Raw genomic sequence first — 22,109 nt, 5'->3', positions numbered from 1 at the left:
ACATCGAATCTGCAACTCATCCCCAAAGTCACTGAACGTTTGTAAGCTCTGTGTCTGAAACTGTGAAACGTTGTTTGTCTTGATTTCTCATGTTGTCTTACCTTACCCGTTTCTCCCTATCCCCTTGCTCATCCAGTCTTGTCTCTCTCTCTGTATCTCCTTCTCTCTTTCTCTTACCATCTGTCCTCAGTAAGTGTGCTGGATCTTGTGCTAAACAATCAGGTAGAGATGCTTTACATACAACGACGAATTTTACTGTCGGTTTAAATAAAATTGGTCTCATGGAATTTTATTGGTATAATATTGTTAACAGCAGAATACTTGTAATACATACAGTAAATTCTTATACAATAATAAACAACTAACAAAAGTAGTAACTCCTCTTCTTTGTGAGTTTGATGCCTTCTGCTTCTTACAAGATGTTGTTTCTGTGTATTATGATGCTGTAAAAGAAAAGACAGGTTCATATTATTCAACTGTTTTGAAACACTATGACACTTGTTCATTAGTAAAAACAAAATGTGCTAAGGAAGAACATAAAGTTTGTATACTGTAACCGCACTTTTTTTTGTTCAAAATTATATTAGTTAACATCATTTCTGGTTACGAACAGTTCTTTTAAGGAACAAATGTAAGATACTGAAACAAGATTTTTTTAAGGGATCACTACACCTTACAAAGCCATTCTAAAGCGCTTGGAAAGACGATTGCAATAATGTAACACTTATTAATTTTGGCGTTGCGGCGTTTGAGTCAAGTATCTGAGAAATGTGGAAAAATTTAGAAGCAGGGTGGAGTTGCTTGTTCCGTGCAACGTCGGAATCTGCCACGAGAGTCCCGCTTAACGGCAGATACCCTCTACTTTCCCTCAAAACTTAAGCTCAGTTCTCAGATTCTTTAGAGAAACATGCTGTATATCACTGTAATCGTCTTGTATAGAGCTTTCGAAAACTATTAGAAATATAGTATTCACTTTAAAAAAGACTACTTGCTTCAGTATCCATGCCGCTACTAAAGCTAAGAGTCCTAAACCTTAACAAATTTCCGACGGAAATGTAATGGACATCCGCTCCACCTAAGTTCTATCAGTGTCTGCAACTCCATGAACGTCAAACACTCAGCCTTGCTTTCTGCATCGTTTTACCATTCACCACGTGAATCCTCTACAATATCACAAAATTTTCATTCCTCCTCCAAGTCACACCTATACCCAAAAAGGGAAGTAGGAGTAATCCACTGAATTACAGGCCTATATCACTAACGTCGATTTGCAGTAGGGTTTTGGAACATATACTGTATTCGAACATTATGAAGTACCTCGAAGAAAACGATTTATTGACACAGTCGGCACGGTTTCAGAAAATATCGTTCTTGTGAAACACAACTAGCTCTTTATAATTATGAGGTAATAAGTGCTATCGACAGGGGATGTCAAATTGATTCCATGTTTTTAGATTTCCAGAAGGCCTTAGACACCGTTCCTCACAACCGTCTTCTAACCAAACTGCGTGCCTACGAAGTATCGCCTCAGTTATGGGACTGGATTCGTGATTTCCTGTCAGGAAGGTAGCAGTTGGTAGTAATAGACGGAAAGTCATCGAGTAAAACAGAAGTAATATCCGGCGTTCCCCAAGGAAGTGTTATAGGCCCTTTGTCGTTCCTGATCTATATTAACGACCTTGGAGACAATCTGAGTAGCCGTCTTAGATTGTTTGCAGATGATGCTGTCATTTAGAATACCGTCTTGTAAAGTTATCAGATGATCAAAACGAATTGCAAAATGATTTAGATAAGATATCTGTATGGTGCAAAAAGTGGCAATTGACCCTGAGTAAAGAAAAGTGTGAAGTTATTCACATGAGTACTAAAAGAAATCAGCTAAATTTCGATTACGCGGTAAGTCACACGAATCCGAAGGCTGTAAATTCAGCTAAATACTTAGAGATTACAATTACAAATAACCTAAATTGGAACGATCACATAGATAATATTGTGGGTAGAGCAAACCAAAGACTGCGATTCATTGTCAGAACACTTAGAAGGTGCAACAGGTCCACTAAAGAGACTGCTTACACCACGCTTGTCCGCACTATTCTGGGGTACTGCAGTGCGGTGTGGGATCCGCATCAGGTGGGACTGACGTATGACATCGAAAAAGTACAAACAAGTGCAGCTCGTTTTGTATTATCGCGAAATAGGTGAGATAGTGTCACAGACATGATTCGTGAATTGCAGTGGCCATCATTGAAACAAAGGCGTTTTTCGTTGCGACGTGATCTTCTCATGAAGTTTCAACCACCAGTTTTCTCCTCCTATTGCGAAAACATTCTGTTGGCATCAACTAACACAGGGAGAAATGATCGTTACGATAAAATAAGAGAAATAAGGGCTCGCACAGAAAAATTTAAGTGCTTGTTTTTGCCGCGTGCCGTTCGAGAGTGGAATGGTAGAGAGACAACTTGAAGGTAGAATGAAATTTTCACTCTACAGCGGAGTGTGTGCTGATATGAAACTTCCTGGCAGATTAAAACTGTGTGCCGGACCGAGACTCGAAATCGAGACCTTTGCCTTTCGCGGGCAAGTGCTCTACCAACTGAGCTACCCAAGCACGACTCACGGCCCGTCCTCACAGCTTTAATTCCGCCAATACCTCGTCTCCTACCTTCCAAACTTCACAGAGGCTCTCCTGCGAACCTTACAGAACTAGCACTCCAGGAAGAAAGGATATTGCGGAGACATGGCTAAGCCACAGCCTAGGGGATGTTTCTAGAATGAAATTTTCACTCTACAGCGGAGTGTGCGCTGATATGAAACTTCCTGGCAGATTAAAACTGTGTGCCGGACCGAGACTCGAACTCGGGACCTTTGCCTTTCGCGGGCAAGTGCTCTACCACCTGAGCTACACAAGCACGACTCACGTGGAAGGCAAAGGTCCCGAGTTCGAGTCTCGGTCCGGCACACAGTTTTAATCTGACAGCAAGTTTCAACTTGAAGGTAGTTCATTGAACCCTCTGCTAGGCACTTTGTAGTGAATAGCATTGTAATCACCTAGATGTAGATGTAGATGTAGATATACACAGTACACCTTCGCTTATGCTACGCTATTCGCAAACTGGATTCCAATAATTCCATTGTTTCTCCTCTGGTCATCAATTCTGGTAAGCTGCCGCGCCTTTACCTCTAAATTCTGCCGTCCCTACACCTCTACATACTCAATAGTCTATCTCTAGCAGGAAATGAAAACCGCCCTGTTTGTTATCCTACCAACTATTATCCCCACATCCATTCCACTCCACACCAGAGACCTCCCTCCCTCTGTCCTTTCCATGTCTCTTCATCTCTTCCTCTCTTGATAGTACGTCTCTCCTAGCGCACCAGACTCGCGCCGGAGATATACATATATCTTCATAGTTCGCACCCAAAGAACCCCTATATATTTTACCCACACACTTCAACGTTATAGCCTTTTCCCCCCTACCCATATCCTTTCTCCCAGTGTAGGTACTCCAGTTTTTAAGGGAAATTAAAGGGCGGTTTTTTAGAAGAAAACAACAGTTTCTACAAGGTGTTTTAAATATATGTGTTATTTCTTTAGACTTAGAGGAAGCTTTTGACAATGTTGACTGGAATACTGTCTTTTAAATTCTGAAGGTGGCAGGGGTAATATACAGGAAGCGAAAGGCTATTTACAATTTGTACAGAAGCCAGATGGCAGTTATAAGAGTCGAGGGACATGAAAGGGAAACAGTGGTTGGGAAGGGAGTGAGACAGGGTTGTAGCCTCTCCCCGATGTTATTCAATCTGTATATTGAGCAAGCAATAAAGGAAACAAAAGAAAAATTCGGAGTAGGTATTAAAATCCATGGAGAAGAAATAACAACTTTAAGGCTCGCCGATGGCATTGTTATTCTGTCAGAGACAGCAAAGGACTTGGAAGAGCAGTTGAACGGAATGGTCAGTGGCTTGAAAGGAGGAAATAAGATGAACATCAACAAAAGCACAACGAGGATAATGGAATGTAGTCGAGTGATGCTGAGGGAATTAGAATAGGGAATGAGACACTTAAAGTAGTAAAGGAGTTTTGCTATTTGGGGAGCAAAATACACTCCTGGAAATTGAAATAAGAACACCGTGAATTCATTGTCCCAGGAAGGGGAAACTTTATTGACACATTCCTGGGGTCAGATACATCACATGATCACACTGACAGAACCACAGGCACATAGACACAGGCAACAGAGCATGCACAATGTCGGCACTAGTACAGTGTATATCCACCTTTCGCAGCAATGGAGGCTGCTATTCTCCCATGGAGACGATCGTAGAGATGCTGGATGTAGTCCTGTGGAACGGCTTGCATACCATTTCCACCTGGCGCCTCAGTTGGACCAGCGTTCGTGCTGGACGTGCAGACCGCGTGAGACGACGCTTCATCCAGTCCCAAACATGCTCAATGGGGGACAGATCCGGAGATCTTGCTGGCCAGGGTAGTTGACTTACACCTTCTAGAGCACGTTGGGTGGCACGGGATACATGTGGACGTGCATTGTCCTGTTGGAACAGCAAGTTCCCTTGCCGGTCTAGGAATGGTAGAACGATGGGTTCGATGACGATTTGGATGTACCGTGCACTATTCAGTGTCCCCTCGACGATCACCAGTGGTGTACGGCCAGTGAAGGAGATCGCCCCCCACACCATGATGCCGGGTGTTGGCCCTGTGTGCCTCGGTCGTATGCAGTCCTGATTGTGGCGCTCACCTGCACGGCGCCAAACACGCATACGACCATCATTGGCACCAAGGCAGAAGCGACTCTCATCGCTGAAGACGACACGTCTCCATTCGTCCCTCCATTCACGCCTGTCGCGACACCACTGGAGGCGGGCTGCACGATGTTGGGGCGTGAGCGGAAGACGGCCTAACGGTGTGCGGGACCGTAGCCCAGCTTCATGGAGACTGTTGCGAATGGTCCTCGCCGATACCCCAGGAGCAACAGTGTCCCTAATTTGCTGCGGTCCGGTCCCAGGTCGACGGGCACGTGCACCTTCCGCCGACCACTGGCGACAACATCGATGTACTGTGGAGACCTCACGCCCCACGTGTTGAGCAATTGGGCGGTACGTCCACCCGGCCTCCCGCATGCCCACTATACGCCCTCCCTCAAAGTCCGTCAACTGCACATACGGTTCACGTCCACGCTGTCGCGGCGTGCTACCAGTGTTAAAGACTGCGATGGAGCTCCGTATGCCACGGCAAACTGGCTGACACCGACGACGGCGGTGCACAAATGCTGCGCAGCTAGCGCCATTCGACGGCCAACACCGCGGTTCCTGGTGTGTCCGCTGTGCCGTGCGTGTGATCATTGCTTGTACAGCCCTCTCGCAGTGTCCGGAGCAAGTATGGTGGGTCTGACACACCGGTGTCAATGTGTTCTTTTTTCCATTTCCAGGATTGTAATTGATGATGGTCGAAGTAGAGAGGATATAAAATGTAGAGTCGCAATGGCAAGGAAAGCGTTTCTGAAGAAGAGAAACTTGTTAACATCGAGTATAGATTTAAGTGTCAGGAAGTCGTTTCTGAGAGTATTTGTACGGAGCGTAGCCATGGATGGAAGTGAAATGTGGACGATAAATAGTTCGGCCAAGAAGAGAATAGAAGCTTTCGAAATGTGGTGCTATAGAAGAATGCTGAATATTAGATGGGTAGATCACATAACTAATGAGGAGGTATTGAACAGAACTCGAGAGAAGAGGAGTTTGTGGCACAACTTTACTAGAAAATGGGATCGGTTAATAGGACATGTTCTGGGGCATCACGGGATCATCAATTTAGTATTGGAGGGCAGCGTGGAGGGTAAAAATCGTAAAGGGAGACCAAGAGATGAATACACTAAGCAGATTCAGAAGGATGTAGGTTGCAGTAGGTACTGGGAGATGAAGAAGCTTGCACAGGATAGTGTAGCATGGAGAGCTGCATCAAACCAGTCTCAGGACTGAAGACCACCACAACACACACACACAATTTCTTTTTTACTCCTTCGATGTCAATTTAAACAACAACAGCACCAAAATCAGCAGTCTTGACGTTCTACTTAAACGCCGACCACATTCATCCCTTTTATAGTTTTAAAGGTGAAAATTTCTAGATAGTTTTTAAATCTCATTTTTAAAGCCTTAGGCTGCAGACCAGAATGTTGCGTGCCGACAGGTCACCGCCCGTCTCGGCGCTGGTGATAAAATAACAAAGAAAAAAACTTTAGCAAACTCCTCCAACGTTTTATTGCCTCACAAAGTTCCCGCACCTCTTCTAATTCCAACAACACGTTAGCCTTTCCTACATATCCCATGAATTTTTCCAACAACCTACAACTTCGCCAATCCATGAGAAACCCGCCTACTGCCAAGCCCTGTTGATACATTCAACATTCCTGTCGTCTAAGAACTCTCCATGTTCTTTTGGAATGTAATTTCAATCGTCTTCCAGTCCTAGACCATGAACTCAACTCTGAGACCTAATCTACCATCTAACCGTAACCTACCGTATCCATTTGACCCTACCCAAATGAAAGCTCTATTCAACTCGTTTCTTGCCTCCCACTCATCTAATCCATCCCAGTTACTTATTCCATTCTATCATTTCCACCGTATGTCCTTTTCCATGCAACGTCCTGTCCAATACTCCCCACAAGACAATCCCTATCTACAGTTACCAGAAGCCCCCCGTCACATCATACGCCTAATGAAAAGACTGTGTAGCGAAACAAGCGCAATATAGTTTGTGAGATACAGAGGCAAGCGAGTGTGCCGGGTCACTGCTAGTAGCGAAACGTGACCATAAAGCGTCAGCGCATAGCGTACAAGTATTGCACAATTAAGAATAAAATTAAAAATTAAAATTGCTTTTTCAGACTTTGACAACATATAGTTTAATGTGATACTGTGTAAGTAGGCTGTTTAGGTTTTCTTATTGGTAACGCCACGTAGCGCTCTGTATGAAAATCACTGGCTGTGCTGTGTGCAGTCTGTGCCTAGTTTGCATTGTTGTCTGCCATTGTAGTGTTGGGCAGATGGATGTGAACAGCACGTAGTGTTGCGCAGTTGGAGGTGAGCCGCCAGCAATGGTGGATGTGAGGAGAGAGATGGCGGAGTTTTGAAATTTGTAGACGTATGTTAAAATTAACTGGTGCAAGTCTCGACATGATTAAATAAAAATTGTGGTCAGAATCCACGCTTTTAAGAAAAATTGAATGCCCTAAATATTAGACATAGAAATGTAAAAATTTGTATGATGCTTCGGTCCAACCTAAAAATAATAACTTAAGTGCCCACGTTACGCTACCTCTAATAGTTTCCTAGCAATTTAATGAAAACTAAAATTGGAACTAAAACGTCCTTATTTGTAGTAGATTAAGTATCTGTAATTTTAGTGCTAGAAAGTTTTGGTTGCAGCACATGATAAAACCTATTAAATAGTAGAGCTATAATAAGTTTTGGGACCGTACTGTTAATAATAACCAACACAAGGTCTCTTAAATTTATAGTTCAGGGGAATGCTCTGTTGTCAGTTCCATTCTAAAAAATATAGAAGGCAAAGTTTTTATGCAAGCGAGCTGAGTCTTTTTCTGTGATTTCAACCAAATTAAGAAGATTCTAGATTCATTGATAAGTTTGTTATTAAATATAGTGTGTACGAGAAAGCGGCCGTTTAGAGAATGCTGCCGTGTGCGTAAGGCGGCTGACAGCAAGTGTTCCCTTGGCCGTCCGCTGCGCCACATATATAAATACAACCCAATAGGCAAAAAAAAACTTCAGTTCGCACCCAACCACTGTAAGATCCGCGTCTGTCAAAGGCCGGAGTGCGCGGTGCCTCGGATGACGCAAGAGACAGACTGTGCCAAAACGAATATTTTCAGTAATAATAAATAGTGAACTCGCGAGAAGTGCACACCGTCCTCGATCGCTTAGATTTCGCAAAAGTAACAGTGTGCCGTGCGTGATATTGACAAAGCCGCGTGGCAAGCGGGGACAATTATCATCCACTTTTGTGGCAAGCATTTATTTTGAGTATTAGTAGTCAGGGTGAAAGACAATTTTGTAGGAACTTACCGTAGAGGTGGCCTCTGAACTGCTAAACTGCTCACATTGTTGTTTAGGATAGACAAATTTACTATCAATATGAACATAATGAATTTCATGTGGTGCATATGAGTCTTTACTAAATATATGTATCAGTTAGAACTAATCTTCATTTATAATCATAGTCCCGATCCCGCTAAGCAAATAGAGAATAGTAACATTTCTTTTAGTGGCTGGACAAGAATGTGGACGTGCAGACTGGAAACTATGGTCAGTATGTTCTCCATCGCTTTCTGGCTGACCGCTAAAATAGTTGCCAGGATCGTAAAAAAGACGGCTAACCCAGCATAAATTTGAACTTGTCATCCTACAACTGTACATTATATCACATAACCTTCGTCATGTTTATAGCAAGACGAAGAATTGTTATAACCATCGGCATTTATTTTAAACTCTTAAATTACTTAACATTAATTTTTCAAATTATGTAGTCAAAGGGTTGGAGGATGAAATTTGGCCGCCCCCCACTCTACGCTATGTTTATCAAAATAAATGTTAAATATATAAATATTGCTAGAGAAATTACGTTCCCATTGTACGTTACACTCCCTGACAGTGAAGCATCCAGAAAAATGTGGCCAATGTAACTACATACACGTAGACACCGTCGGCAGGTTTGAATGGAGCTGCAATTCTCCGTGACAGGTAGAACAGGCACCAGAGTTCATTAGTCTTGTTCATGTTTATTATTGTTAGCAGGTCTGGTATGAGGGACATGAACAGCGTCTGATGTTGTGTGATCAGTGCGAAGGATATGGAGATGCCGCATACTCCTGTCAGACAGCGTTATCAGCACCTTGTAAGTTTGAATTTACAGCCTTTATATTTGACTGATTTATCGTGTACCCGAAGTTTAACGGATTGCTCTTAGCACTCAGTGGATGACCTCACACTTTTCATTATCATTTGAAACAGGCCTCATTCTGGGTCCCCATTTGGCCAACTGGTCAAGTCGTGCTATATCGAGATACATTGGCTCGATGTTGGACTGCGAGGGAAGCTGAAGGAAGGCACACTCGTCGTCAAGGTTCTGGTCGACCACGTTTGAACACCACAAGGTAGGGTCCCCGACATCGCAGCAGTCGCCTGCCATCCGAGAGCGAGTATGGATTCCCAGCAATATTCTGTGTCATCCACTACCACTGGTCAGAGACTAGTAGCAGCCACATTAGGGAAGTACCGTCCCATGCATAGGTAGCTGTTAACACCACAACAATAAAGTGGTAAGTTCAGGGTGGCGTTATCACCGGGAAGCGTGGACTGTTCATGAATGTCAATGTGTTCAGCGATGAATCAGGATTCTGCACTATACCGGATGACCATAGTCGGCGAGCATAACGGCGTCCATTCTTCCAGTTTTTTGGAGAGGCACAACGGTGTTACTTCTGGAGCCAGCAGTTAAGCCTTCATATCACAACAGGTTGCCACTGAGGTACTCTGATGGCACAACAGCAGTATTACCTCTCACGTGACAGTATCTTGGTGCCATTTTTCAGCAGAACAATACTCGTCCACGTACAACACTTGTATCGGTGAACTGCTTGCGTGATGTTGAGATAGTGCCGTTACCAACAAGTTTCCCAGAAGTGTCCTGGATCGAACATGTACGTGGGACCTGCCCGGATGTAAACTCTTTCCCAATGCCAATATCCAGGATACCAAGACCAATTACAACAGTTTGCCTCAGGAGAGTATGTAAAGGTTTATTACACCCTTTCCCACCAAATCAGTTGTGGTACCCAGGCCAAAGGATCTACAACATCATGGTGATAAGTGTACTGATACTGAAAAGTTATTTGTAAATTTAGTAATGTCTGACATTTTCAGGGAAGGAGAAAGCGATGTTATGTAATCTGCTAAATGTAACAACCCTTTTTTTCACAAATCTGTTAACTGCATAGATCTTTATGAAACATGAAATGTGGTGACTAGCTAATATTTGTTCAACTTGTATCTCATACGATCATGTCAAAGAAAAAGTCTCAATTCCGTTGTTGCTGTTACCATTAAATTTCTTATTTAATTTGTCTCTTATACACGTGGAAGTTATACATGATATGATTATTTCTGGTGTATCCAGTTTTTGTTCAACCTACGTCTAATACGAGAATGATCTGAGAATGCTTGCGCTGAAAACAAAATGGTCTTGTAATCATATTTAAGTTTTCATGTATGTACGCTATCGAGGCAACTGAAAGATATTTTAACATTTTAGAAAACTTTGCAAATTTCAGTTTTGTAATCACTGAATTAAGGTCAACGTCAAATACCCTCCGAGATTTACTGTTTTTATGATTCGGTATCCCAGACTGTTCACGAAATGACTATTACGTAATTCTCCAGACACAAAGTATGTCTGTATGTGTTTGTGTTTGTGTGTGTGTGTGTGTGTGTGTGTGTGTGTGCGTTGGTGTGTGTTTACGTTTAACCATATACCGAACATTAATGTGTAAGACCAGAGATGACATACTCTTAATTTTAGACTGTGGCAGTAATGTGGTTCGGTCTGGCGACGGAGAGCAATGTCAGAAGAGAACGTATAAGTTCGTGGCCGTATCAGGTAAGCGTCTAACTGATGAAGTGCGGAACAAGTAGAAGAAGGGCTATGTCTCTCTAGTTTGACTATTATCCACAGAGTATGCTTCCACTTCATGTTAAGGTGTGGAGTATTAGTCACTCTTTATGCAGTAGCAGAGTTTAAACTGATTCCACATCACGCACCGGAAAAGTAATTTATTTACATGCTTGCTCGAGAACGTCTTGGGAGAATTAAATGTTATCCAGCGATAGGGAACTAACATCCTCTGTACCTGCTTTCGGGATGACTCAGACGCTTCTAGAGGTCGGTCCTGCAGGCTTTAGCGTCGTTCGGTATCTCGTTAGTTGGTATGAGGTCCTCGATCGGCTGATTAGCAGTCAGGGAAAGATGAACCTGAAACCAAGGCAAATATTCACTTAGCTACTGAATCTGAAACAATTAACGTTTATGTGTGACATGAAAGTTTTATTTATTTCTCATGACAATAGACCTTATGAATTTTATGCTCCAGAAAGAAAATGGAAAATGAGTGTTCAGAGGAAAGGGGAAAAAGAATGGTGTTTAGAAATACCAGAACACAAGCAGAAATAAATTAATATCTATTCATCGTGAAGTTTGTAGTGATAGATATGCTAGGCGTACTTTGGAGAACTAATCTATGGGGTAACAGATTACTATATAGATTGAGAATGGCTCTGAGCACTATGGGACTCCACATCTGAGGTCATCAGTCCCCTAGAACTTAGAACTACTTCAACCTAACTAACCTAAGGACATCACATACATCCATGCCCGAGGCAGGATTCGAACCTGCGACCGTAGCAGTCACGTGGTTCCGGACTGAAGTGCCTAGAACCGCACGGCCACCGCTATAGATTGAGAAGCTAATTTAAATAAAATATAACTATTTTTCTAAAACGACAAAGGCCACTCTACGTAAAGACACTCTAACTTTACATAGAGCAAGTTTATGCGACTGCCCAGTCTCTGTTAGTCCAACATCATCACCCTGACAGTAGCTGTAACCTAGTTTGCTTGAAAAATATTTCAATTGTTTAGTTACGTCACCAAAAATTACTGAACACTTATTCTGATGTCCAAATTTTATAAATTATCGTCAATAAATTAGTTTCTTGATCGTCTTGATTTCCACAACTGATTCTTGTTCGTATTGATAAGAAACCACCACAATTGTATTGATACATATTTATTACGTCATGAACAGCTACGTTCAAAAGAACATCACCAGGTCACACTGCCAACAGGTTTCATTAAACGTTTTCACAGATTTGTGCGAACGTCATCACTGAAGAAATCTTGCAGTCTGACTCTTGAATCTTTAAGTATTTGACTGCATTTTCCTCGTCTGATCTCAGCATGTTCAGTGTAGTTCTCTTCCAAGATAGAACCTTTCCGCACATGTACAATAACGGCCCATTCTCTGAGAGGGTTGTCATCTTTGAATCGGAAAAAAACATCGATTTTTTGGTTTAAAATATTTTGTGGAATGTCTACTTCATTGTAGTGTTTATCCCAAGTTTGCCAAAAACTCCGTTATTATGTTACAAAGTGACTTGTAAAAAAGTGTCTTCGAAAACCATTCACAACAGAAAAAAATAGTCGACATGTAATTTCAACGACGGCTTAACAGGAAAATTGGAAATTATGACCGTGTTCCAGGTTGAGATAATGTCAGCCTGTTACAACTTCTGCACGAAAGCGGATGAAAAGCGTATCGAGCAATCAGGACAACGGATGATGGAGTTTGCCAAAGAGGTCCGCAGGACCACCACGGCCACAAACAAGATGGAGGAGTGCCTCCATTTGGATCTATAGGGACTGCTATATGGTCCAGGAATCGCTGACCGGGGTTATGCTTAACTAAACTACAAAATAATGTACCACAAAACTTTAAACGCATTTTTCCCGAAACCGTATTTTTCAAATTGGGGGAAATATAACTTGAGAACGGTACATCTGATTTTGATTGGAATTTGATGGAAGCATATTCTTCAGTTATCCTGTGCGTGGTGATAGAAAGTATATTGAAAATGACGTATACAGAATTATTTTGCTATGAGTCCAATTTGAGGACTTCGGGTGTTCCTATCGATGACAAGTGATCCAGCTGCAAGGGGTCCTTCCACATGGTGTAGCAGTTACAGCAAGCGCCCATGTGACACAAAAATCATTTCTTAAAGAGAAAAGTGTAAGGAATAAAACTGTATCATTTGAGACGCTGCGCGAATTGAAAGCAGATAAAAATTCACTTGACATCTTTCTGAGAGTCAATCTCCACTCGTTCCAAATTAACAATGTAAGTGTAGCCCAGATTTGACTTGGATTCAGAGAATTAGTATCGACAGCAGTTGAGAGATTTATACCAAACGGTGGAGCTGATCCCTCTTGGTACACAAAACGGGTCAGAACACTATTGCAGAAACAGCAAAAAAGCATGTCAAATCCAAACGAACGCAAAATCTCCAAGATCGGCGATCTTTTACAGAAGCCCCTAATTTGGTTCGGACCTCAATGCGAGATACTTATAATAGTTTCCACATAGAAACTTTGTCTCGAAACCTCTCAGAGATTCTGGTCGTATGTAAAGTATGTTAGCGGCAAGACACAATCAATGCCTTCTCTGCGAGATAGCAATAGAAATACTATCGACGATAGTGATGCCAAAGTAGAGTTACTAAATACAGCCTTCTGAAATTCCTTCATCGAAGTAGACGAAATAAATATTCGAGAATCCGAATCAGGAACAGCTGCCAACTTAGATGTAGATATCCTTGGGCTAGTGAAGCAACTTAAATCACTTAATAACAGAAAATCTTCTGGTCCAATTAGGTTCCTTTCACAGTATGCTGATGCAATACCTCCATACTTAACAATCACATACAACCGTTCGCTCGATGAAAGAGCCCTACCCAAAGACTGGAAAGTTGCACAGATAACACGAATATATAAGAAACGTACTAGGCATAGTCCACTAAATTATAAACGCTTATCATCAACGTCGTTATGGATAAGGATTTTGGAACATATATTGTGTTCGGTCATTATGAATTACCTCAAAGAGAACGGTCTACTGACACGCAGTCAACATGGATTTAGAAAAAGTCGTTCTTGTGAAACACAACTACCTCTTTACTCATACGAAGTGTTGAGTGCTATTGACAAAGGAATTGAAACTAATTCCGTATTTCTAGATTTCCAGAAGGCTTTTGACACTATAACACACAAGCGGCTTGTAATCAAATTGCATGCTTATGGGATATCGTCTCACTTATGCGACTGGATTCGTGATTTCATGTAAGAGAGGTCACAGTTCGTAGTCATTGACGGGAAGTCATCGAGTGAAACAGGAGTGATTTCTGGCTTTCCCAAAGGTAGTGTGAAAGCTCCGCCTGCTGTTTCTTACCTACATAAACTATTTAGAAGCCAGTCTCAGCATCCGTCTTATGTTGTTTGCAGGTGATGCAGTCGTTTATCGTCTAGTAAAGTCATCAGAAGATCAAAACAAATTAAAAATGATTTAAATATGATATCTGTAGGGTGCGAAAATTGGCAGTTATGATAATGAAAAGTGTGAGGTCCTCCACTGAGTGCTAAGAGCAATCCGTTAAACTTCGGGTACACGATAAATCAGTCAAATATAAAGGCTGTAAATTCAACTAGTGCCTACGAATTACTATTACGAACAACTTGAAGTGGGAAGAACACACAGAAAATACTGTGGGGAAGGCAAACCAAAGGTTGCATTTTATTGCAAAAACATTTAGAAAATGTAACAGACCTACTAAAGAGGCTGCGTACACTACGCTTGTCCGTCGTCTTTTGGAGTACTGCTTCGTAATCTGGGATCCGTACCAGATAGGACTAACGGAGTACATCGAGGAAGTTCAAAGAAGAATGACACGTTTTATATTATCTCGAAACAGAGGGGAAAGTGTCACTGAAATGACACAGGATTTGGGGTGGACATCATTAAAACAAAGGCGCTTTTTGTGGCTGCGGAATATTCTCACGGAGTTCTAATCACCAACTTTCTCCTCCGAACTCGAAAATATTTTGTTGACCCCGACCTACATAGGGGGAAACGATCCTCATAAGAAATGAAGAAAATCAAAGCTCGCTCGGAAATATATCGGCGTTCGTTTCCTCCGTGCGCTGTTGGAGGTTGGAATAATAGAGATTTATTGTGAAAGTGGTTCTATGAATCCTTTGTCAGGCACTTAAGTGTGATTTGCAGAGAATCCATGTAGATGTAGTTGTAGATGAAAGGTCGCGTCACACTCCGTAGAGGCTTATGTTTGGATCACGGGCACGATACAGGACCTACGCAAGCGGTGGCGAGGACTGAGGTCGCAGTTAGGTGCTCGCGAAGGGTCAGTTCTGAGTTCGGCGTGCTTGCTGGTGGATAGCCGCGTGTAGCGGATTCTTGGTTCGTTGCTGATTTGCCTCCTGAACGTGCTTTCGAGGAGGACGTGGGAAGGAAATACAGCGCATCGATGCGGGCACCCTGTTAGGGGACCAGGCGGGAGGAAACCGTTCGCTTCACCGCCCGAGCTTCGGACAGCGCTGTGAGTTATTCTTCAGTTGAAACCTCACAGGATCTTCCTGGTGAGCACGTCTTGGAATTTTAATATTCCTTCGGGCTAACTTTAACCGAGCAGCGGTCATTTCTGAGACTGCGTCCCATCCCTTGGTCCTGTCAGAGTCCCTGTTGCAGTAGGAACCTCCGTTTTGCAGTCTATTCTGTGACTTAGCGAGGTCCGTTGCCTGTTGGTTCGTGCTTCAGCTCAGCCTCCTGTTTTAGATTTGTGGTGGCCGCCCACGTACAGCCTCCAAATTTAAATATAACAGCCTGCGTTACCACGTGCACCACTTCTAAATGCTTTCCGGTGAGCCACACGCGTGTCACATTTGCCTTGAAATCTAATAACTTACTGTGGAGAGGTCTGTTAAACTTTTATTCCTTTCCTGTTTACTTACGTTTACGTATTACTACTCAAGTCTTGTTCTGATTCCTAGAGAGGTCTTACATATGTTTTGAAACTTGTACCTTGTGGCATTCTGTAGCAAATTTTGTAACCCATTAATTACCAACGCCTGCCACTAAAAGCTTTCTGGCAACATCCGAAGGAAGTTCTCTAGCCAACCTATCGGTAGTATTTACGCACGCGAGTTGAGTCTGTCTCGTGTGGCGACTCGTGGATTCGTTTCGGTTCTGCACCAAAGGCACAGTACTGAATTTGATTGATGGTTTGCATTTGAACTTACTGCGTCCTACAGAGACCAAGTTGGCGGGGTTCTTTCCACCCAGCTAAATTTGTTACCTCGGTTTGAGATTATTTCTTATTACAAATTGCTGAGTGCATTGCCGTCGTTTATTCACTGTTATTATTGAAGGTGTTCACCGATTGTACAGCCCACGGGCGGTGTCTTGCCATGGTGTTGTAAATGATACGCAGCTTTTGCAGTTATCATGTCAGTCTCCCGCTGTAATTGCCTTTCAGTTCATTTTGCCTGCTTGACCCCAATCGCCAGCCCTCTAGCCCTTGATCTCAACTTTTGTAATTGTTAATTATATTATTTACCTGCATTTAGTCATATGTATTTTCAACGTGTGCTCTAGAAGACGAAAGCCAGGAAATCTGAGACGATCTATTTGTTAACTGTCCGGGATTCGGGCCAGTAGCAGCGTGCACTGAGGACCAATTCTGTAAACAGGATGAAGTGTAATTCGCGCACTCTGGCTTCGCAGCACAACTCAGCGATGAAAAAAAAAAAAAATGTCTGTGACAAAATCTCGTCCGGCGAGTACATTCGGCGGAGAAAGGGCGTTAGAGTGGCAATCTGGCAACACGATAACCAGATATGTGGTAACTACCTCTCTCAGCACATATTTGTGGTGGTGTACAGTTGGTCCAGAGGAAAGAGTTTTGGGTTAGCATGCAGGAGATTCCAGTTCAGTACTACAGTCGTAGAAATGGAAGATTAGTCAGCTTTGAAAGAAGCCCTTTCCACGTCGTGGGCGTGAATTTATTCGCGCCACTTCATCTACTACACGCAAAACCTGTATTCTTTGTACCCTCCTCCAGTGGTCCCACAGATTTGTACCAACTATTATTATTGTTCAAAATGTTCATATGTGTGTGAAATCTTATGGGACTTAACTGCTAAGGTCATCAGTCCCTACGCTTACACACTACTTAACCTAAATTATCCTAAGGACGAACACACACACTCATGCCCGAGGGAGGACTCGAACCTCCGCCAGGATCAGCCGCACAGTCCATGACTGCAGCACCTTAGATCGCTCAGTATTATTATTGCCTTGTTCAGACTCATTACCCTACATTTTGTTAGGGCCTTACGTTACCAGTAGGACTAGCAACATGCTTTGCGAATAATGTCCAAGCTTGGTTACTATTTGCGTGTGTTTTCAGCATGGTCCCACTAATTATGCCTTTCGACGTTGAGACTGGTAACCGCATGCTGTTTAGTACGTATCTCAATGCATTATTATTACTATTATTATTATTATTTTATCGATGGGGTTGTGAAAACATTACGTCTGTTACCATTAGGGAAACAGTGAAACCAAACGTTTCACAATTAGCGGTGTCGGGATGAATCAGCAGAAGAATATCTGTCAGGTAATGTGCGTTAGGTGTAACAGCGCGCAGGACTAATGGCTCTGAGTACTATGTGACTTAACTTCTGAGGTCATCAGTCCCCTAGAACTTAGAACTACTTAAGCCTAACTAACCTAAGGACATCACACACATCCATGCCCGAGGCAGGATTCGAACCTGCGACCGTAGCGGTCGCGCGATTCCAGACTGTAGCGCCTAGAACTGCTCGGTCACTGCGGCCGGTGCACGCGCGCGCAGGACTGACGCCGTGTTTATATTGTATGAGCTGTCCACCAGACAGTTACTAGTTGCGATCGGAGTAATGCGCCCGTGACAGACACTAATGTACATGCGTACACGTATCGAATTTCATCATTGTAAACCTCTAAATCAGTGTGGCAGACATGGCATAGACAAACAATGAATATGTGGATGTGCTTCTGGTCCTTGGTGTATCTGATAATCAGGTTGGTTTTGCCACTCGTGAATATGCTGCTATATATCCTTGTCGACACCATCCAGATAATAATACACTCCTGGAAATGGAAAAAAGAACACATTGACACCGGTGTGTCAGACCCACCATACTTGCTCCGGACACTGCGAGAGGGCTGTACAAGCAATGATCACACGCACGGCACAGCGGACGCACCAGGAACCGCGGTGTTGGCCGTCGAATGGCGCTAGCTGCGCAGCATTTGTGCACCGCCGCCGTCAGTGTCAGCCGGTTTGCCGTGGCATACGGAGCTCCATCGCAGTCTTTAACACTGGTAGCATGCCGCGACAGCGTGGACGTGAACCGTATGTGCAGTTGACGGACTTTGAGCGAGGGCGTATAGTGGGCATGCGGGAGGCCGGGTGGACGTACCGCCGAATTGCTCGACACGTGGGGCGTGAGGTCTCCACAGTACATCGATGTTGTCGCCAGTGGTCGGCGGAAGGTGCACGTGCCCGTCGACCTGGGACCGGACCGCGGCGACGCACGGATGCACGCCAAGACCGTAGGATCCTACGCAGTGCCGTAGGGGACCGCACCGCCACTTCCCAGCAAATTAGGGACACTGTTGCTCCTGGGGTATCGGCGAGGACCATTCGCAACAGTCTCCATGAAGCTGGGCTACGGTCCCGCACACCGTTAGGCCGTCTTCCGCTCACGCCCCAACATCGTGCAGCCCGCCTCCAGTGGTGTCGCGACAGGCGTGAATGGAGGGACGAATGGAGACGTGTCGTCTTCAGCGATGAGAGTCGCTTCTGCCTTGGTGCCAATGATGGTCGTATGCGTGTTTGGCGCCGTGCAGGTGAGAGCCACAATCAGGACTGCATACGACCGAGGCACACAGGGCCAACACCCGGCATCGTGGTGTGGGGAGCGATCTCCTACACTGGCCGTACACCACTGGTGATCGTTTAGGGGACACTGAATAGTGCACGGTACATCCAAACCGTCATCGAACCCATCGTTCTACCATTCCTAGACCGGCAAGGGAACTTGCTGTTCCAACAGGACAATGCACGTCCGCATGTATCCCGTGCCACCCAACGTGCTCTAGAAGGTGTAAGTCAACTACCCTGGCCAGCAAGATCTCCGGGTCTGTCCCCCATTGAGCATGTTTGGGACTGGATGAAGCGTCGTCTCACGCGGTCTGCACGTCCAGCACGAACGCTGGTCCAACTGAGGCGCCAGGTGGAAATGGCATGGCAAGCCGTTCCACAGGACTACATCCAGCATCTCTACGATCGTCTCCATGGGAGAATTGCAGCCTGCATTGCTGCGAAAGGTGGATATACACTGTACTAGTGCCGACATTGTGCATGCTCTGTTGCCTGTGTCTATGTGCCTGTGGTTCTGTCAGTGTGATCATGTGATGTATCTGACCCCAGGAATGTGTCAATAAAGTTTCCCCTTCCTGGGACAATGAATTCACGGTGTTCTTATTTCAATTTCCAGGAGTGTATGTTTAGTCGGTTGGATCTGCGCGTTCGGGAGTCAGGTTCTCTCCTTTCACCATTGCGTGACAGAGGTCGTCCCACTACTCGCCGTACTGCATCTGCTGAGGAAGCTATTCTGGAGATCACACACCAAGAACCTCAGCGAAGTGCACGTAGCACAGCAAGGCAGCTGCGTGTCTCGCGACGCTCCGTTGTTAACGTGCTGCAGGAGATGGGCTGCACTCCTATCATTATGCTTTCACTCAACACCTGCAACCTGCAGATCGCCATCAGTGGATGAAATCCCGTCAATGGAGCCACCAACAACAGGAAGCCAACGATGACTTCGTGCTCACTGTAATATGATCGGCGAAACAGCATTCACTCGTGAGGGTGTCTTCAGCATGCACATTGCCCACCATTGGTGTGAAGTTAACTCGCAAACCACCCGCGACTGTGGATATCAAGTTCGCTTTGGTATCAGCGTCTGGGTCGGAATGTTGGGCGACAGGTGCTTGGGCTCCTACATGTTGCCTGAACGTTTGACTGCACGCACGAATGTATCATGGATTCTTCGCAAATTAACTGTCTGATGCGCTGCAAGATGTTCCACTACATATTCGACAGAAAATATGGTTCCAACATGATGGTGCACCTCTATACTCTGGAATGAATGTGCGTGAGTATTTGGACAGAACATTTCCAGGGAAATCGCTCGGACGTGGAGGTCCAGTTGTATGGCCACCGTGTTCACCTGACCTAAATCCCCTGCATTTCTTCCTATGGGGACACCTGAAGGAGCTCGTGTACTCTATTATGACGACGAATGAGAAAGAATTGGTAGCGCATGTTCATGCTGCTCTTGTTACTGTGGACGCAACTTTGCTGTGGAGGGTCCAAATCTGTATGATACGGCGGGTTGTGATATGTTTGAACGTGCAGAGAGGTCGCTTTGAGCGTCTGTTGGTCTGAGGATAGAGCATTTTGTTGTGAAGGTCATGCGGTCATTAATATGGACATTATTATTGTCACTGGTTGCTAATGTGCGGCATCGAAGCGCTCGTATTACATGTAGTATAAATGACAAGTAGACGTTGTGTTATCGTACTGTGCTATCATCTTTAGCATCTCGAAATTGTTATTATTTTTGAAGTTATTCTGTCCTATGACTGGTCATTTGTTTCAACTATCTACTTCGTATTTGTCTAACCACGTATTTGTTATGTTAGTGTTACAAAATGTTGTAAATTTAGGATACATGTGACCTAAGAAACTGTGTATATTACAGTTTGAAATATCAGAATAAAATTAGCAAATTAAAAAAAATGCGCCCTAACCGTGGATCGAACCAACGACCTCCTGTATGCTAACCCAAAACTCTATCCTCAGCACCAACTGCACAGCAAGAATGCCTCTGAGCACTATGGGACTTAACTTCTGAGGTCATCAGTCCCCTAGAACTTAGAACTACTTAAACCTAACTAACCTAAGGAAATCACACACATCCATGCCCGAGGCAAGATTCGAACCTGCGACCGTAGTGGTCTTGCGGTTCCAGACTGTAGCGCCTAGAACCGCTCTGCCAACCCGGCCGGCAACTGCACAGCAGCACTGGTATGTTCTGAGAGAAGTAGTTACCATGTATGTGGTCAAAGTGTTGCCAGATTGCCACTATTTAACGCCCTTTCTCAGACGGGTGTACTCGCCGGACGAAATTTTGTGAGAATCATTTTTTTATCGTTGGCATGTGAGGCATCACGCTGCGAAGCCCGAGGGAGCGAATTTCGCTTCACCTTCTATACTGTGTTTCGACAGCTCTTTGTAAAATTGAATTGGCCACATCTTAGCTAAGTTGCGCACTGGAGACTTGTTATTAATGTTATTAATCACCAGGCCTTATTGTTAATAAGTATTCTTCGGGGCCCCATAGTGAACTTATTGAATCTCTGGTCTTAATATTTTAAAATGTTGTTGATCTTGGCAAACCAATTTCTTATTTTAATAATGAAATGTTATTCTTAAATGGACTGGCTTGAACAGTTTAGTTAAATTACTTTGTCGTTTCTGTATCGGCAGCCTTTGTGTTTGATTAAATGTACTTGTGTGTTAATAAATCTTCTTGTTAAACTTGTCGGTGTTTCAGGTGGTGTTCAATCTCACCCTTTCCCAGTCCTTCCACTTGCAAGCAACTGGGAGCGGAACCTAGCGTAACATCAATAGATTTAGCACTGCTTTTTATTTTACTTGAAAGAAATCACGAAAAACCAGCGTTCAAACAGGGCTACTCCTTAAGATGAATGTGTCAAACAGAACAATGCTCCTCAATGATTTCTTGGAGATAAGGTGTACAATTAGTTGGATGATAGATGAGAAACACTTCGTTCGCGACGTGAGACAAGAAGACAAACGCCACGGACGACGGAAACCCGCAGCGGGCCTGTAATAAAGAGCGTGCGACACACAGTTAAGCTGCAACCTAATTGCTACTGATTACATGGGTGACCTTCAAGCCAAGTTATTGTGTGAGCTGACAGGATGCCGCCTAAGGATGCGGAAACATAGGACAGGAGCACGACGCCTGCGAATTTGTACGTAATTTCTGTAGGCGCCGTATCTTGCAGGCAAGGAATTCTGTCTAGATGATAGTTTTTGTTAGGCTTTAAGAAGCCTCACTGCTTATTATTCATCAACTGGAAGTGTCTACTTCACCGGCTCTACAGTTCGCACATACCCCAATTACTACGCATCACAGGCCACACATGAAGGGCTTATTTCAATAGTGGTACAAGTCCATTACCTCCAGTTTTCTGCCTATAATGCTTCTGAAATTAATGATCCAAACAAACAGAAAGGAAGATTTCCAG

General features: G+C 43.9%; 1 protein-coding gene across 1 annotated transcript in view; it reads right to left on the bottom strand.

Annotated features, from left to right (window-relative positions):
- Nucleotides 1-275: 275 nt before the first annotated feature.
- LOC124619687 (dipeptidase 1-like) overlaps nucleotides 276-22,109 on the bottom strand; it is a 315,244-nt gene continuing 293,410 nt past the window's right edge. The window contains exons 11-12 of the mRNA XM_047146237.1: nucleotides 10,944-11,065; nucleotides 276-443 (exon numbers count right to left, since the gene is read on the bottom strand). Coding sequence (XP_047002193.1) covers nucleotides 10,970-11,065 — 96 coding nt within the window. The 3' untranslated portion in view covers nucleotides 276-443; nucleotides 10,944-10,969. The remainder of the gene's footprint in view (nucleotides 444-10,943; nucleotides 11,066-22,109) is intronic.

The sequence above is a fragment of the Schistocerca americana genome, chromosome 6, assembly GCF_021461395.2.
Source record: "Schistocerca americana isolate TAMUIC-IGC-003095 chromosome 6, iqSchAmer2.1, whole genome shotgun sequence".
In the NCBI taxonomy this organism is placed as follows: domain Eukaryota; kingdom Metazoa; phylum Arthropoda; class Insecta; order Orthoptera; family Acrididae; genus Schistocerca; species Schistocerca americana.
The sequence above is the reverse complement of the archived record's forward strand: the minus strand, read 5'-3'. Positions and strand labels throughout refer to the sequence as shown.